The 19,152-nt window shown below is 39.9% G+C and overlaps 1 protein-coding gene across 1 annotated transcript; it reads left to right on the top strand.

The window, feature by feature from the left end:
- The first annotated feature begins 4,099 nt into the window (after positions 1-4,099).
- CNIH1 (cornichon family AMPA receptor auxiliary protein 1) lies at positions 4,100-18,037 on the top strand. Its single transcript, XM_043556192.1, has 5 exons — positions 4,100-4,335; positions 9,308-9,376; positions 13,310-13,422; positions 14,886-15,029; positions 17,121-18,037. The coding sequence occupies exons 1-5, from the start codon at positions 4,255-4,257 to the stop codon at positions 17,146-17,148; spliced, it is 435 nt and encodes a 144-aa protein (XP_043412127.1). The 5' UTR covers positions 4,100-4,254; the 3' UTR covers positions 17,149-18,037.
- The last annotated feature ends 1,115 nt before the right edge of the window (positions 18,038-19,152 follow it).

Below are 19,152 nucleotides of genomic sequence, written 5' to 3'. Positions count from 1 at the left end.
ACTTTAATAAAGTTTTAAAAAATGAATGAGTTACTAATGCATGCAGCAATGTGGAAGAATCTCAAAGAGAAAAGCCCCAAAACATTATCCTGAGCCAAAAAAAGCAGACACAAAGAATGCATAGGATTCCATTTAATAAAATTCAAGAACAGATAAAACGAATCTATGGTACTGGAAAGCAGAACAGTGTTGCCTGGCGGCAGGTCATGAGGGAATTATGTGGGGTGGTGGCAAGGTTCTGTATCTTGTTTGGGGGTGGTTATTACATGGATGTATGCATGTATTGAAAGTCCTTATACACCTAAAATCTTTGTTTTTCACCATCTTTAGATTGTACCTTTGTGTGATTTTGTGAAAAAAAAAAAGACACATAAGAAAAGAACAATAACAATAAAGAACATACTTTGCACACATGAAATTGCTGAGTGAGTCATTTCTGTACACTGATTTTTCTCATAATGGTTGTGTAACAGAGCAAAGGGTAAGGTGGATGACACAGCCACCTGATACTGAGAAGCCACATCCTGCTGGAGCCCATGCTCTCTATTTGCACACAGCTGCAACTCAGTTTTAGAAATGTGTATAATGAACAGAAAATAACACCAAGAGTTATCAGCTCTGCTCCACATGGAGGGCAACTGGGAGTCAGACATCACTCTGGAGGGACAGGAGCTGTCTTTCCCCAAAACCTTGGACTGGGGAGGGCTCCTCCTCTGAGCACATGGCATGGAGGCTATGAGCCCCTGACAAACCCTGAGCTCTGCCATCAGGAAAGAAGTGAACATGGCTTTTGAGCACCAATACTTTCTGCTACACCTCCCATTCTTCCCAGCACCATAGCTATTCTTTCCAAGTTCCATGTCAATGTCCAGATCCATGTGCTCTCCACAGCCACCAGGTTGAATTGCTTTTCCTTCAAGTATGCAAACCTCTTCTGACAGATTGGGAACTGCTGGCCTATGATTTTCTGTGCTCAGGATCCTTTCCTCGTTAATCAAGTCAAGGACCCAGGTCCTCCCAAAGCATCATGGGTACCATGTGATAAATGTAACTAGGATGATATGTTCACCTGTTACTCCACATGCATGGGAGAGCTCACGTTGGTTGAATGCAAATTCACGATAGTCCAGGAACTTTCCCTTTTACGAAACCACCATGTCTTTAAGTATCCTACTTACTGCTCCCCAGAGAGGGGGTGTGTGGTTTATGAGCCTCCTTGTCCTGAGAAAGAGGACCGTCTCCCTGGCATGGGCTGGATGGGGTGCTGAGCAGAGTGGCAAACGTTACTACCACTTGGATGATGGATGGTATGAATATGACTTGCTGCCACTTGGCAGTTTTCAACAGACATCAGTGAAGAAGAAAGCTGAGCTCAGGGGCTGAGCCTCTTCCTGTGAATGCTTGCGGATATCTTGAGCTCACATTCTCCTAACTGCTCAGCACCTCCCCTTCCTCCTTCCCACTACCGGCTTTCTTTAGGTGGCTAGAAAGTTCTTTCAGGTGTGTATTTGAACTGTTTTGGTCCCATTCTTAGACTACATGCTTTGTATTTCTGGGTTTTGTTTTCTAGTTCTCTGGTGGCTGACCTGTGCTTAGCTGTTTGGGTTGGGGACATGGGCAGTGGGAGTGGGAGTAAACTGATGGAAAGCCAAGTTGAACAAAGGAAGTTTGAGTGGGAGAAAGGGGGGTGCAGGAGAGAGGTTGGGGCACATAAGATTGATATTTCTTTTCAGTAGCATCCAGCTCCATCCATGTATACAAGCAGACACAGGAACTTAATTCAGTGTGTACTGCAATATTACTCCCTTGAGGTAAAAGGGTTAATGCAGCTTCCAAAGAATACTGACAATTGATTGAATGAGGATGGTATAGATTACTCACTGCCTGTAATGGTTTTCCAAAACGTCAAGTAAACCCATTATTTTCCTCACCAACTGCCTTGTCTATGGTTGGTTGATCTAATTAGCTCTTTGCCCTCATTAAAATGGATGCATTCTCTAACTGATTACAGCTGTGTAATAATGTCTAAAGCATTGCTAACGGAACTTTCTGCAGTGATGGAAATATTCCATATCTACATTGTCCAGTACAGTAGCCAACAATCACATGAGGCTATTGAGCACTGGAAAATGGCTAATATAGCTGATGAACTGAATTTTAGTTTATTTAATTTTATCCAATTTAAATTTAAATAGCCACACACGACTAAATGGCTCCTGTACTAGACAATGCAGGTCTACAGTTGACCTGTGTGCTCTGGTAAAATGTGAAAGGGCTTCATACTCCCCCAGCTCCTGAGCAAATTGGTATGACATAGAATGGGTGCTCAATAAACTTTCATTGCAATAGCCAAAATGCTACCCTTGGATGAAGTGGAGGGATTTGGGGTTTCTGTAACAGCAGTTATAGGGATAGGGGCAGACAAGATTTCTCTTGCCAATTCTCTCCACCTCCTCAGGTGAAATGTGGGACGCCCCTTCTAGAACCAGGGATGGGTTCTTGGAGAGCAGTTCCATTTTGTGTAGTAAGGTGCCAGACATAGTTACCAGGCAAGGGAAAGATACATTTCAAGTGAAACTGGAGAATAACTTGTTGCCGAAAGGTAGGAGGACTTGGAGGTGTATTGTGATGAAACATCACTTCCCAAAGTGTAGATGGGATTCATTTATGCAAACCAGGTTGGATCTCATGGTCTGGCTTCAATAATTCCCCGAAAACTTTTCCTTGACACCAGGAAACTGCATCTGCCTCTCATTAGATTGTGAATTCTCTGGACGAATATTGCCCAGTGCTTATTTTTTTGCTAAGTTTCTGTGGCTTGTAGTACTGAACATCTTCACTGGGGCCTTCCTTTCCCTCACCACTGCTTCCAGTCAATCAAGTCCTGCTGAGCTTATCTCTCCATACAACCAAATCTGTTCTTTCCTTTCTCTCCCCGCCTTCACTGCTTTAGTCAGTGCCTTGTAGCTTCTTCCTGGACCTTTGCTGTCTCACACTCCTCCAATCAGGATCATGGTGCATAGTTGGGCAGTTTGTATACCACAAAATCTGCTTGCATTCCTGTGCCCTAGGGTGGACCTTGTGATTTGCACAAAGGTGCCACATAATCTTGGTGGTATAGACCTGCACTAAAACAGTAGCTGCTAGCTACGTGTGGCTATTTACATTTTAATTAATTAAAATAAGTAAAATTTAAAGTTTAATCCCATAATCATACTGGCACATTGGAAATGCCTAATAGCCACATGTGGCTAGTGGCTACTGTGTCAAACAGCACAGAAAAAGAACATTTCCACTGTTGCAGTAAGTTTTGTTGGACAGCACTGGATAACTCTGCTTCTAAACCAGTCTATACAATTTGCTAGTGTGAATGATCTTTAATGCTAATCTAAATATGTCCTTCTCTTGCTTAAAAGCCTTCGATGATTTCCACTTCAATCAGCACCGATCAGGTAGCAGGGTGGTGAATCAATTTTGTGGGTCACAACCAGTGTAAGAACAAAACCAAGCTTATAAGGAAGTCATTCTATGATCTGAACCCTCCCGGACCCCCTTTCTAAGTTTCTAACACTGTTTTGTGCTAGGTTCGACTAATTTAAGAACTGCTGGTGGTTTCACCTAAGACACTGAGCTTTTTTCTTTCTTTCATCTCTGTACCTTTGCTCATGCTCAATCCTCTTTTTGGAGTACTGGTCTATCTTCTCTTTGCCTGGACAACTTCTACTCATCACATAAGCCTCAGCTTAAGAAACAGCTACTCCAGGAATCCTGCCCTAAACGCTGCAGAGCGGGATGGATGCCCTTCTCTGACCTTTCATCACAAGCGCAGACTTCCCTTAACAGGGTCATAAATACTGTAATGATTTAAGTGTTCCTTTCCGGCACTATACTAAGTTCTTTCGGTGCAAGTATGTTTCCCCCCTTTGCATCTCAAAGGGGAAACACAGTGCCTGGAACATAGTAGACACTCATTCAATAAGTATTTGTTCAAAGAATAAACGAGGGAAAAAAAAAATAAATCAATCAGTTGCGCGGACAATGTAAGTGCGTCGTAGACTTCGGCCATCAGAGGGCGCCAGCGCACCTCGGCTGGTGCGCAGGCGCGCAGGGAGGGCGGGCACGGCGGCAGCGGCAGAGGCGGTGGCGGCGGCGGTCGTGGCTGCGGCCGGGGGAAGTGAATGGTTTTACCCAGAGGGCCCTGCGCCGCCTTTCTCCGCTGGCACCGGCGCCGCTCCCTGCTCCTCCTTCCCGGCCATGGCGTTCACGTTCGCGGCCTTCTGCTACATGCTGGCGCTGCTGCTCACCGCCGCGCTTATCTTCTTCGCCATCTGGCACGTGAGTAGCGGGGTCCGGGGGAAGGAGGGCGAAGAGGCGGCGCAGCTTCTTCACGCCCGGGGTCGGCGGCTGTTCGGGCGGCGACGGCCCCCGTTGGTCCGTCCGCACGCCAGGGGCTGGGGCCAAGGCGGGGCAGGCGGCGCGGCCAGGGCTCCGTGCGCCCCTTGTCTCCGTGCAGGCCGGGGGCTGCAGGTCCGGGAGGAGCCGAGGCGTGCGGTGGCCCCGTGGATGCACCCGCTGTGTCCCCGAACAGGCCGCGCGCGCGCAGCTACTCCTCCCTGGATGGGTGGGGCGGCCGTGGTCCCGCCGGGCCCTGCGGGACAGCGCTTCGCTGGCGCGGACCCTCCGCGGGCCCGGGGCTCCGCGTCTCCGCATCCCGGGGAGATGTGAAGGGCGCACGGAGGCATGCTGCGTGCTTAGCGGGAATGAAGTTTGACAAATTACTATTATTTAGTCACATTGTCTTTCTTTTCGGGTTTCCGCAGGAGTATGGCCCAAATGAGATAGTATACTGTAGATGAATTTCCATTGCTGGTTTCAGCACTTGTGGGGTACTTTTCGAGTAGAACGACTTTTCTTTTTTTTCAGATTCTGTTTCCTTGTGAACTTTGATGCAGATTGGATTGATTACTTTGTTGACTGCATCTCCGAACTTTTCCCCTAAACCATACTTTGACCGCCAGAGTTTCTCAAGAGACAGCCTTCTTTTCAGGGTAGCTGGATTTAGTAGAGATAGTTTTAATTTGATTTTGAAAATGCTCAGAAATCTTAAATTTTCCTGGGGCATTTTTTTTTTTTCTTTTTACTCACATCATGCCGCAGGATTGAAGCACATCTTTACTGGTTCCTGTAAGGAACAAGGAAGTTTCCCCTGACAGTTCTACAACAGATTTGGAAGGATTCTTGTTTCTCTAGCACAAAATGAGAAGCAGCCTTCTGGAAATCAGCATTCATTAAAACATTTATCTTATATTTGCTTCTGCCCTCATATCCTTTTAGTACCTTTTAGGATATTAGTTTTAATTTGAATGGTTGGACACGTTCAGTCCCATGTAAATTTTAAGTCCTGTGTCATCAGCCCTATAACAAGGATTTCTTATGGAACATAGAGGGGCAGCGTGATTTAAATAGCAGTGTCTTGTAAAAAAAAAAAAAAAATCTCAAAAGTAGAATGATATCACAAATTACTCTCTTTTGCTAAAGAGTGTGATTGTTTATAATGATTTTTTTTATTAAAAAAATTTTAATGTTTGTTTATTTTAGAGAGAGAGAGCAAGCAAACAGGACAGGGGCAGAGAGAGAGGGAGACACAGAATCCGAAGCAGGCTCCAGGCCCTGGGCTGTCAGCACAGAGCCTGATGTGGGGCTCAAACTCACCAACCTCAAGATCATGTCCTGAACCGAACTGACTGAGCCACCCAGGAGCCCCTGTTAATATTATTTTAGAACCCAACTGCTTGTATAGTGGGGAATGCTTACTTAGGTAGGCTGTTAAGCAATTCCTCCCTCAAAATGCTTGTGGGTAGGAACCAATAAATTAAGAGCGTTTTAGTCTCTTTGATGGAAGAACAATAAATAAAGATAATTTCGGATGCAAACTAGCTCCACTTTAGTAAGCCTTTGGTGGACGTGAAATGTGTGATTCCCTTCCATTTGTATATGTGGATTTAAGTCACTTCCTGCTTGATGGATGGTAAGGATTCTGAGAAGAGAACTGTGGATGGCCACGTTTACATTTTGAACAGGTTGTGTTTAGCTTAAGGAATACCTGAACTGAATTTTTAAAAAAAATGGGTAGTTTAGTTTCAGCTTTGAAGTGAATATATGTCCGGGTGAACTAGGTAATTTTAAGTCCTGTTACAGAATTAAAAAAAAATTTTAAGACTTCATTGGTACTCCGCAGAGTACAGAGCGCCTTATCCTTAAGGATTTCTTAGTTCAGAGTATTCTACATCCTTTGGGAACAAATTGAAAATTCCAAAATATATAGTTAAAATTTTTCTGTTAACTACATAAGGTTAACTACATAACCTTCAGTTTATCTTCTTAGGTAGTTTTAAGTATCAGAAGACTCATTTGGAAATTTCAGTTAGAAATTCAAAGAAGCCTGTTTACATTAACTGTTGTATGGAGGTTATTTTTTGAGTTGATGGTTACATCTCTCTGTTTGGTCCTAATTCACGTGATTGATGCTCTGTAGGGAGTAGAGTTGGGAGCATAGATTTGTTTGAACAAAAATCATTCCAAAGACAGGCATCAAATTTGAAGGTATCCTGAATTGCATAGTTTGGTATCTTTAGGAATATATCTGTTTTGTTTTTGCACTTGGGGGGAAATTTTGTGAACGTCTTTGTCCAGGCACACAGTAACAAAAGATATGAAAACCACTAGGTTAAGAATCTTTTCAGGGGCGCCTGGGTGGCGCAGTCGGTTAAGCGTCCGACTTCAGCCAGGTCACGATCTCGCGGTCCGTGAGTTCGAGCCCCGCGTCGGACTCTGTGCTGACAGCTCAGAGCCTGGAGCCTGTTTCAGATTCTGTGTCTCCCTTTCTCTGACCCTCCCCCGTTCATGCTCTGTCTCTCTGTGTTTCAAAAATAAATAAACGTTAAAAAAAAATTAAAAAAAGAATCTTTTCAGAAGAGTTTTGGAAACTCCAGCTTGTAGCACTCATTGCAGTAACGTACTCGTTAAAAGATCCCTTGAAATCGCCTGAACAAAATGTCCAAAGGAGTTAGTTTTAAAACGTAAGTTTTATACTCTGCTGTTAAATTGGATCTTTGTTATAGGCAAGTAATTTTATTTGCAATGACAGTCCTTATCTTGATCTTTATTATTAAGATGCACTGGGGATGTATCACAACAAATGTCAGGTATTTGACTAATATCCATAAGTAATCAGAAATTAGTATCTTCCAATTGTACATTTATATTTTTAGCATTTATATGTGGTAGGGTTTATTAGCAAAGGCAAATGCCTTTTGGTGAGTTCTGTATTTTTTTAAGCTAGGGCTCTCCACCCCTTCCCCCCCCCCCCCCCCCCCCCCCCCCCCGCCTTTCATTCAATAAATATTGACTGAACACTTAAGTATGTGCTAGGACCAGGGACATAGCGGTGAATACAGCAAAAAATTTTTGCTGTCATGGAGTTTACATTTTAATTATTTTTCTTCTATTTGTATTTTACTTATAATTTTTTATTTGATCAGGTTGTTGAGTTTTATAAAATTTTAGAACATTTAAAAAAAAGATCTTTTGGGGTGCCTGGGTGGCTCAGTTGGTTAAGCGTCTGACTTCAGCTCAGGTCACGATCTTACAGTCTGTGAGTTCGAGCCCCGCGTCAGGCTCTGTGCTGACAGCTCAGAGCCTGGAGCCTGCTTCGGATTCTGTGTCTCCCTCTCTCTCTGCCCCTTCCCCACTCATGCTCTGTCTCTCTCTGTCTCAAAAATAAATAAAAACATTAAAAAAAATAAAAAATAAATAAAAAAAAGATCTTTTTATGAAGTGAAGAACTTTAACAGGGAAATAAACTAGCATAGTGAAAGCTAGAAATACAGAACTCCATTGATCACTGGTAATATTGAGTTAACACTGTCTCACATACGAGGATACTATTCCTAACCTACCAGAGGAAGGGCACCAAAGGAAAGGTTCTCTGTTCCCTAGATGACCAGTGACAGCAGCTAAAGCAGCTCCCCCATAAACTTGGTGCTTTTGGCTTCTTATTTTGAGTGGTATGTTGCCCTTATTGCTTTTTCAGTACATTTTGATTTTGAAGTTACGTGTTAAGTGACCCTAAATGTTATAGCCACATTTCTCCAGATGTAGACAGAAACATTCTTGCCATATATTTTATAAGTGGATGAGATCTTTCTCCCCTATTGCATTTATACTTGTTTGGCTCATCACACCATGAGAAGCTGGTCTTACCTGGGTTACCCTTCAGTTTTTAGTTTGGTGACCCTAATGAAACCACCTGCAAGTGGTAGGAATATGCATATGACACAGAAGGAGGTCACACTGATCACTTTTATCGTGGCCTTGAACAGGGCTGCTTTTGCTTATATGATGCCTTTAGGTACAATAGAACAAAGAAGTTCTGCTCCCGGTTGGGGCAGAATAATGAGAAGAATCCTCCCTCCTGATTGGACACAGGCTCTCAGTGCAGAGCCTGGTGTAGAGCCCATGACCACAGGAGCACGGGCTGGCTTTGAGCTTCCACCTGGCCCTGGCCTTTTGTCTTGTAGAAATTGCACGACAGTATGTGGCGATTCTGGCCACAAAGTTTGAAAATCATTTGGTGTTCCTCTCTATTCTGAGGCTCTTTCTTGTATTTCCAAATTGAAGTAGGACTTTGAAATGTGAGCACAAATGGGGGAACAGACTGAAGCATGTGAGCCCATCTCTGGTGTCCCACTGAATTCTGTGACCAGAGCAGGGCATGCACAAATGATGAAAAATACTTCACCCTGAGAGGCACACAGACCTGTACATAAATACTTCAGTGTGAGAAATGCCATATTGGTGGCATTATAAAGTCCTGTGCTATGTGGATATTAGAGTGGCATGCAGTTATTTTGGCCCAAGGGAGTCAGGGTAACCTACAGAGAGGAGCCAACATAGGAAGAGGGTTTTTATAATGAAGAGTTTTGGTAAATAGTTGTGGGTGAGGGAAAAAATAATCTCAAGAAGAAAGAATAAGTTGAACAGAGGCACTGAAAAATTGAAAATTGAAGATATTTATTATAGTAGTATAAGATCATTTAAAGGATACTAATATAAACATGTTTTCAGTTCTTTAAATCTGATTCTGGTTATTAGCACATACTGAATTTACTGTAAATTGGTACATGTAGTATACCCTACTTTTGCTTTTGTTTTATTAACTGAATTTAATTATCATTTGATGATGGGGCAGGTTTGTTGCTGTATTGTAATAAAGTGAGAGGTCCTAACTATTTTAATTTTATTTTAGATTATAGCATTTGATGAACTGAAGACTGATTACAAGAATCCCATAGACCAGTGTAATACCCTGAATCCTGTAAGTTATAATAAAGGATTTTTCTCTAGATTTTTAACCTGTTTTTGCTTTTAACTTGATATAATTTAAAAATGGCCAATATTCTCAGTAGCATGATATAGTTGTACTTTTTTTGAGTAGGCAGAATTTACAAAAATATTCTTTTTCCTGCTTGACTATTCTGACTATTATTAATCTGCTGGTGATCTTGTCAGCTGTCATACTAACATTCTTCCAATCTGCTTTTTACATTGTCGGCCAAAGACAGTTGAAAAGGTCAAAAAGATTAAAAGAGTCAAAATTGCATTAAAGGTGTGTACTGCTTTTTAGTTTAATGTTTTAATGCTACATTCATTTCATGGGGAGGGTTAGGGCATTTGTATCTGTAAAGTGTTCTGTTCGGTGTGCTCATTTATATGCCTGTTGAGGTTTATGATTTCATGAAGTTTCTTACTTTATGCAAATGTTTGCTTGCTGGCCCAGTCAAGTAGGGAAAGCTGTTAAATGCTTATGCGTTTCTGAAATGTTATAGCCATAGGCACTTCTATATTACATTATTTGGTTCAGTGTTTGAAAGTTGGTTAACATACAATGACTTTAATAGATGGTAAGGTTATTCTTATGTTGTGACTTACTGTGAGGTAGCCCGGAAGTGGAGTCTTCGGGAGCATGTCTACTTTTTTTTTTTTTTTTTTTTTTTTTTTTGGTTATGTCTATTCTGGAATTAATTTTTCACTCTTTTTAGGTGGATAGCTCTGTCCTTAGGCTCTGGACTCATGCTGCCAGAATTTTATGGATAATAATTTATGTACAAATGTCTACATAGTTATTTCTGGTATATATCCACTCTCAATTTCTAAAACAGCCTTGTCTTACACTAAGTTCTGAGCTCTGATGGATTTAGTTATAATGCGGATCAGCTCCATTGTGCTTAGGGGTTTTTATACATATTTTTTGACTTCATTTAGTTTATTCATTTAGGAAGATTTTACCTTTAGCCTGTAGGTTTGATTTTGCCTAACTGGTCAGAAACTGAAAGGTTATTTGAAAGCAGTGGGTACGTCTTCAAGAATACAATAATACAATAATTCATCTTTAAAAGTTAATGAAGATGAAAACTTGTGTAGACTTGAGTTGTATAAAACTGTAAGGCACTAGCATGCTAGAAGGAGTTTTTGGGGGAAAGATCTATAAAGTTAGTTTGCTACTTTATCATTGTTTCCTAGATAAATATGAGTGATGGAATAGATTTCTAGCTTGTCTTTAAAGAACTGCTACAGTAAGACTATGTAGGGACAATTAACAGTGTTAACTTACTGGCTCTTTCTCTGCTGTTAGGAAACAAAAGAGAAGATGAGTCTGCTTTCTCATTGGAAAGTAACAATGTTCACTGTAAAATATCTTAACCCACTGTTGAAACTAATTGTTACCAAGAAATTAAGAAACCAAAATTTGTTTATTAATGACAGTTTATTAATAATATTCTATCTTCTTTGGCTTCTCATTACTTCAAATAACCAAAAAATGATGAGGATGAGAATAGCTGAAATCAGATGAGGGCTTTCCTGGGCACCAGGCCCTGTGCTAAGCAGCTCTACTTGGGATTTTTCTTTCAGTGCTTGTGACAGTCCTAAAGGGTAGGTGTATTGTTATTCTCATGAATAGGAGGATAGGCTGAGGCTTAGCCAGGTTGAAGCACTTTACTAACAAGGTCAAACAGCTAAGGTAGAACCAGAATTTGAACCCAGACCTCCACATTTTTAAGTTCAAGCTTTGGTGTTTCCCTAATTTATTGTAAATTTAAGAGGGACTAATTTCATTTTTACATAGAACGTGTGATTTCTGACTCTTCTTCATGGAAGGAAATTCTCACCTTAAAAAGATAACTTGCTTGGGACACCCCGATGCGGCATAGATTGGGAGTTTTTATACCAGCACAAGTTGCATTCTGGATAGGGTGCCGATAATTGGCTTGCTAGCAGTGCATCTGACAGTTTTCCCTATTTAAAGTTTGTTTTGACAATTCTGCCAAAGTATGGGGGAAGACAAATATTCTATGTTAAAATGTGAACCTTAACTAGAGAATGTTACGATTTGCATGTTAAATATTATCATTTCAGCCATATTTGTGTGAGGAATTTTTTTCTGGATACTAGTTTCTGTGTAAACATTGGTTCCTAAATGGAATAATTTTTGTGCCACTTACCAGGAAATTTCACCATTAAAGAATGATTGGAGTGGGCTGGTTTTTGTAAGAGATGTATAATAAAAGTGTCTGGATTTTTTTGAGATGAAGGGAGTGTGGCATTGTTTCATATTAGAACTGGAAGAGTTGCAGATTATCTTTATTATCCCTCTTACTAAAGTATATTGTTAAGAGCAGTAGAGATCATGCTTTCTAAATAATTTTCTCCCCATATCTCAGTTTGGAATTGTAGGATGAAAATTTGGATGATTTGTATTGTTACCTATCACTTGGCTTTAAAGAGCTGAAGTACTTATTATAAGGAAAAGAAAAATCCTGTAATTTACATGAGTATTATAAACAGCTCTAGTGAAACTCCTAATATAGTGTATCTTTTTCTTGGTCTGTCCTGGTTGTAGTCTTTGTGTTTCAAAGGTTTCCTGTGGATCTTTTCTTGTTTTCTTGCAGATGTTTAATTTTGATCTTAATTAAATGGTGGCTTAATGGTTCGTGTTATTTACAAGTTTGTATACATACACAGAGTTTATTATAATTAGTTTGTAGAAAATATCTGGCTAGTGGTATAGATTAGTTGGTTTTACTGAGATTTCATTTAAAATATTCATTAAAAAACTTTGCTTTACAGCTTTGAAATGAAGAAAGTGATTTGGGAGTAGTAGAAAGCAGGCTTGAATATGTAGTACAATTGCATTTGTTTCTACAGCGATGGTTTCCTTTCAGTAAAGATCTGCTGATGTTGAGGATTCATATAATTTTACCTTGATATGATGTGAACATCTGAGAAACTGGCTTTGCATTTGTGACTCATAGGAAGTCCTTGGCCGAAACTTGAAATGAAATGTTTGGGACTTTAAATAAGAGTCATTAGGCTGAAATCTTTAGGATGAGAAAGGCAATTAAAACTAAAGCATGAATTCTTGGTTATTTTATAAAAAGTATTTCTCTTCAATTAATTTTTCTCTACAATCAAATTATTTTGTTTTTGAGTTCTGAGCTTCTACTGGTCTGCTGTGCCTGTAGTAGTTCATTGGAAAGCAGGCTTAAAAGAAACGGGAAGGCCATGTAAAATCAGAGCTCAGGAACTAGGGAAATTTCCAATTTTATGGTTCAGAACTCTGTCTTTTCCCTCCTACATTGCAGAATGCACATTGTTTGCATCTGTGTATATTAGTGTTCTTCCCCCTATGACTGTGCTGAGATTATTGGCTTTTGGCTTTCCGTTGAAAAATGACTTTTGTGGTAATGTGGTGTGGTTTGCTAAATATTGTATATGTAGCATTCCTGGTTTCTGTTAAAAGCTTTAAAACATTAGTGTGTAAAATAATCTAAAGGGAACTTTTGTTTTTGTGGATTTTTTTTTTTTTTTTGTATCATGTTGCATGCGATCAGATACCTCATTTTTATATTTTTATCATTGTTGAGTGGTGGGAAGTATTCCAAGTGATTAGCAAATAACTGAGTAGTCTGGGTGGTAACTTTGTATAATTTAACCTGTTACTGTAAGAATTTGAATTTTAAATTTTAAGTTCTATTTATTTTCTTAGCGCAAGCTATATCATCTGGTCAGTTTGCTTCTAATTCTGCTTTTGGTAAAAATTTAAATATGGAAACAACACTCAGCATCTTTCATCCCTGATTCTAAGAAAACAGTGATTTTGCATTATGGGAACTTGGTTGCCACCTGCTTTCCAACAGCATTTGACTTAATGCCAAGGCATTTTGATAACTGCCTTGTATTTTTCTTCCAGCTCGTACTTCCAGAGTACCTCATCCATGCTTTCTTCTGTGTCATGTTTCTTTGTGCAGCAGAATGGCTTACGCTGGGTCTCAATATGCCCCTCTTGGCATACCATATTTGGAGGTAATATAGATATATTTCTAATACTTTTCCTAATTATATCTTACTTATACTATGGTTATCTTACATGCTAGTCACCTAAATGAAAACTGAAAATTAGTTGGCATTTATTTTAAGTTTATTTCGGATAGAGAAAGAGACAGAGTGTGAGTGGGGGAGGGGCAGAGAGAGAAGCAGGCTCCAGGCTCTGAGCTGTCAGCATAGAGCCCAACGTGGGGCTCTACCTCACTGACTGCGAGATCATGACCTGAACTGATGTCAGGTGCTCAACTGACTGAGCCACCCAGGCGCCCCAGTTGGCATTTATTTTAAAAATCAAGTAGATGAACAAATAGCTGTTTAAATACCTTTTATGGCACTTACTTTGTTAATCTGTAGAAGTGTTTTTCAAAAAGTGAGGTTTAATTTGGATACAGTTATGTGTGCAACTCTGAAGCCCTATCCCTGTCTGTTACCCCTGCACCTCCCAAGGAGAGTAGTGATCTCTGTGAACTTGAATTAATTTTGCCCATCTTTGAATTTCATATAAATCAAAATGTACAGTGTGTTTAACTTCTTTCTCCATTTTTACTTTATGATTTTAAATTTGGTTGTTTATAAAATATATTCATTTTTTTATAACTTTTAAGGTATGTCAGAGCTACATAATAGAGTTAGAGGTTTTTTGTTTTTTCTTTAATAGGCACATTAAAATCTCATTGCTCTTCATTTTAGGAAATAGACTGAAAAAGTGTTTAGGAGTAAAGTGATACCACATCTGTGACTGAGTTTGAAATAGTTTTTTTTTGAGAAAAACATGCATATTTGGAGCTAGAACAAAAAAGAGAAGGGTAGAGCTGTGTGGTTAATGTGAATATCTTGGTGAAGTGTTCTTTTCTGTAAGTCTAAAATTACGTTAAGAGAAAAAGTTAAGAGAAAAAAAACCTTAATTTTTTATAGTTATTGTTCTTTTTCTTGTACTTATGAAAGTATAGGGCAGACCACATGTGGCCTAAATAACTGTCCTGTTCTCATTTAGGAGCTTATTTATTTATTTTAAAGTTTATTTATTTGGGGAGAGAGAGAATGTGCACATGTGCACGCACACGAGCGGTAAAGGGGCAGAGAGAGAGGGAGAGAGAGAATCCTAAGCAGGTTCCAGTGCAGAGCCCAACACAGGGCTTGATCCCATGAACCATGAGATTATTACCTCTGCCAAAATCGAGAGTCATCAAGTAAGTCAGATACTTACCTCTGCCAAAATCGAGAGTCATCAAGTAAGTCAGATACTTAATTGACTGAGCCACCCAGGCGCCCCTAGGGGCTCTTGTTTTAAAATTAAGATGATAAGAGGAAAGAACTCCACCCTAGAACTAAACGCACTCTTCCCTGTGTGGACTGCCTCTCATTGTAACAAATGTTATTTGAGGAGAAAAACCCTCCTTCCCATCCTTTTTGGAGTGGCTAATGGACTGTGTTTATTGCAGGTATATGAGTAGGCCAGTGATGAGTGGACCAGGACTCTATGACCCTACAACCATCATGAATGCAGACATTTTAGCATATTGTCAGAAAGAAGGCTGGTGCAAATTGGCTTTTTATCTTCTAGCATTTTTTTACTACCTATACGGGTGAGTTTAAAAAAGAAAATGAATATATGATTTCACTTTGCTGCCTAAAAAGTTTGTAGGCATTACAGTCTTAACACCTTAAAATCCACTTGAAGAATAACTCAGCGTCTTGAATGGTGGTAACTGCTAATGGCACAGTGCACACCAGCAAATGCACACACGTTGAATATGAATAAACTGGTACTTGTCGGGACACCCAGCTGGTGTGCGGTCAGAGTCAGAAAGTTTGGTCAGGGGTGCTGCTTCCTAAGTTTTCAGACACAGTAATCCTCATTGTCTGTGCAAAGTGATGGCATTGAGAAGATTGCAAAAAAAAAGTGTGAGTTTGCCAAAATGTTTGTGCTTGGCTTCACCATCTCTCTTGCCATGGTGTTTTACTTTTTATCATTCTTTACAAACTGTATGCTCTGCCCTTTATTTTATGGCTTGCTTCATGTGAATGGGAGCATGAAAGAAACAGGTCTTTCCTATGTGATGGTGCGGCGATCGACTCCTCTCCCTTTATAGCCATGATGGACTGCATCATTCCTCTAGGCCAGCAGTCCTTGACCTTGGCACTGTTGACATTTTGGCCTGGATAAATCTTTGTTGTGGGGGCTGCCCGTGCATTGTGGGATGTTTAGCAACATCCCTGGCCTCTACCCAGTAGATGCCAGTAGCGCCTGCTCTTCTGCAGTCATCAAAACCAAGAATGCCTCCAGACAGTGCCAGATGCCCTCTGCGGGGCACAGTCAGCCCTGGGTGAGCACCACCGCCCTAGGTGTACTGGAGATGGAATAAAATGGCTGCTCATTAAAATGAGGGAAGGGGCACTCTCACACGTGGGATTGTATTTCTTTAAACTGCACCAATATACTTTTCTCATCTTTTATTGATATATATTCAGCCAGAGAGAACAGTTCCAACTGATTTCCAAAATAGGAAGAAAGTTGGCCATGTAAGATGGAATTGTATTCATTAAGCTGCTTTCTTATTCCCTCTTCTTTTTGTTACTGGAGAACTTGCTGAGTATTAGATGGTAGGTTTATATTCATGTTTCTCTTTACGTTATATGTTTCCATTACGGAAAATGATGAATGAAGTGCTAGACTGAAATTCATGGAAAAGATATGTTATGCTTTTAGAGGTTATACCTGTGAAAATGAGTATCCATTAGTGCATCTACAGACGTTCATTTATGAAACAGATAGTGAATAAGTTCTAAACAGCAAAATGCCATGTGTCATTTTCATGTCCTGTTAGTTTTCATTTTCTCAGTTTCTTTAACAAATAACTGGAACAGTGCTGGCATATAGTGGTACTTGAGACATATTTGTTGAAAGAAAGAAAAGAAATGAATGATTGAATAAATGAGAAAATCAGAGATGTGCACTTGTGGGCATGTGGTGGCTCTATGTCATTTCATTTCTGCTTTTAAGTTGTTTGTCGAGTTTGCTCAACTCTTTGCTTTGTATATCCAGTTAGAGACCCATGCTTTGGAACCATGCCTTTCCCACCTTACTCTGGTAGAGTTGGTCTGAATCAAAGGGTTATTTTTAATTTTGCTCACTTGTGCCCTTTTCTTTTTTAACCCTCTTGCTGTTGCCTAGAGCCTTTCTCTGATGGGAAAGTTCCTTAAGTCACCATTCCCATCTGTAAAATGGGGATGATAATGGTACCCAACTTCTAGGACTGCTTGGAGGATTCAGCGAGGTCATGTACATAGAAGACCTAGTGGAGGGCCTGGCATGAAGTGAGCCCTTGCGAGATGCTCACTGCTATTATTAGACGACTCCAGAGCAGTGCACTGTTTGGATGGCTTCTCTAAGCTCTGATCCCCTATTAAGCTTTCAGCTGTGCTGTTCTGTTTGCTAAAATTGGAAAGAAAATAGGAGACAACCACAGCACAAGCACTGAGCCAAGTCCTACCTTAGGCAAAAGTCCATAAATGCAAATTAAGATTGTCTCGTGAACTGGTCATTGGTCTTTTCATTTTCTGTGGTGGTGTGATATCATAAACTAGTTGGCTGTATAAAGCAGACTCAACTTTTTGGTGCTTTTTGTTTTTATTATTAGGAACGTTTGAATTAATAGGCTTTTTCTTCTTTTCAGCATGATCTATGTTTTGGTGAGCTCTTAGAACAACACACAGAAGAATTGGTCCAGTAAGTGCATGCAAAAAGCCACCAAATGAAGGGATTCTATCCAGCAAGATCCTGTTTCCAAGAGTAGCCTATGGAATCTGATCAGTTACTTTAAAAAATGACTCCTTATTTTTTAAATGTTTCCACATTTTTTGCTTGTGGAAAGACTGTTTTCATATGTTATACTTGGATAAAGAATTTAAATGGAATTACGTATAAATTAATATAAAATGATACCTCTGGTGTTGACAGGTTTGAACTTGCACTCCTTAAGGAACAGCCATAATCCCTTGAATGATTGCATTAATTATTGACTATCCTTAGTCCATTGGAAGCTTTTGTTTATAGGAACTTGTAGGGCTCATTTTGGTTTATTGAAGTGCCATCTAATTATAAATTAGCTGTAGATATCAGGTGCTTCTGATGAACTGAAAATATATATCTGACTTGTGGGAAACTTCATGGGTTTCCTCATTTATCATGTATGTGATTATATATGGACACATTGACAAAATAAGAAGAGTGGGATTTTCTCCCCTTCAACTTGAATATTATCCCTGTATATTGCATGAGTGAGAGATTTCCCATTATTTCCATCAGAGTAATATACTTGCTTTAATTCTTAAGCATAAGTGAACATGATATAAAAATATATGCTGAATTACTTGTGAAGAATGCATTTAAAGCTATTTTAAATGTGTTTTAATTTGTAAGACATTACTTATTAAGAAACTGGTTATTATACTTAATGTTCTAATCTGGTGGTAAAGGTATTCTTAAGAATTTGCAAGTACTTTAGATTTTCAAAACTGAATGAGAGAGAACATTGTATAACCGTCCTGCTGTTCCTTTAGTGCAATACAATAAAACTCTGAAATTAACTTATTTTCAGTGCATTGTTTTAAAGATTACAAATAGCTATTTCTTACACTTGCTTAATCCATAATAAAGACATATTACTGTCAGTTTTTAAAAAAACTAGTAGAGTATTACATTGTGTGTGTGTGTGCGTGTTTTTTTTTTAAATACTGTGCCCAGATCTAAAAAGAATGTTTAAAATTTTTTTTCTAACATTTATTTATTTTTTGAGACACAGAGACATAGCATGAGTGGGGGAGGGGACAGAGAGAGAGGGAGACACAGAATCTGAAGCAGGCTCCAGGCTCCGAGCTGTCAGCACAGACCCTGATGCTGGGGCTCAAACTCGAGAACCACAGAGATCGTGACCTGAGCGAAAGTTGGATGCTCAACTGACTGAGCCACTCAGGTGCCCCTAGAAAGGAGTGTTTTTAAATGGCTAAACACATTACTCTGTGTTGTCACTTGACAAGATTTATAAACATTGATGCCACAGCATCATCATTTTTTGTAACCAATTTAAAAAATTGTGGCATTTGAAGTGTTAACTTTGTTTTTCCTTTTTTTTTTTTTATTATTATTTTTTTCAACGTTTATTTATTTTTTTGGGACAGAGAGAGACAGAGCATGAACGGGGGAGGGGCAGAGAGAGAGGGAGACACAGAATTGGAAACAGGCTCCAGGCTCTGAGCCATCAGCCCAGAGCCTGACGCGGGGCTTGAACTCCCGGACCGCGAGATTGTGACCTGGCTGAAGTCGGACGCTTAACCGACTGCGCCACCCAGGCGCCCCTGTTTTTCCTTTTTGAAACACCAGGTTTGAAGGAAAAATGACTTGTTAAATTCATTTTTGCTGCTGCTTGTAAGGCAGGTAAACTATGGCATGTTTTTGTAAGAATTCTTGTGCTTTATTTGGAATGAGGTAGTTAAGGCAATTGAAGATAGTGTGAGTGGTTCAGAAGTTTCTTTTTTTTAAAATATTTATTTTTGGGAGACAGAGAGACAGAATGTAAGCAGGGGAGGAGCAGAGAGAGAGGGAGACACAGAATCTGAAGCAGGCTCCAGGCTCCGAGCTGTCAGCACAGTGCCCGATGTGGGGCTCGAACCCACAAACTGTGAGATCATGACCTGGGCCGAAGTCAG

This window comes from Prionailurus bengalensis, chromosome B3 (genome assembly GCF_016509475.1).
Source record: "Prionailurus bengalensis isolate Pbe53 chromosome B3, Fcat_Pben_1.1_paternal_pri, whole genome shotgun sequence".
Taxonomy (NCBI): domain Eukaryota; kingdom Metazoa; phylum Chordata; class Mammalia; order Carnivora; family Felidae; genus Prionailurus; species Prionailurus bengalensis.
This window is presented reverse-complemented; position numbering and strand designations above follow the sequence as displayed.

Bases quoted from the DNA above. Each gene is read 5' to 3' on its own strand.
- CNIH1 (XM_043556192.1), top strand. From the start codon at position 4,255: ATGGCGTTCACGTTCGCGGCCTTCTGCTACATGCTGGCGCTGCTGCTC. The intron at 9,377-13,309 runs GTAAGTTATAAT...TTTTTCTTCCAG, and splicing joins AGTGTAATACCCTGAATCCT to CTCGTACTTCCAGAGTACCT. The intron at 13,423-14,885 runs GTAATATAGATA...TGTTTATTGCAG, and splicing joins TTGGCATACCATATTTGGAG to GTATATGAGTAGGCCAGTGA.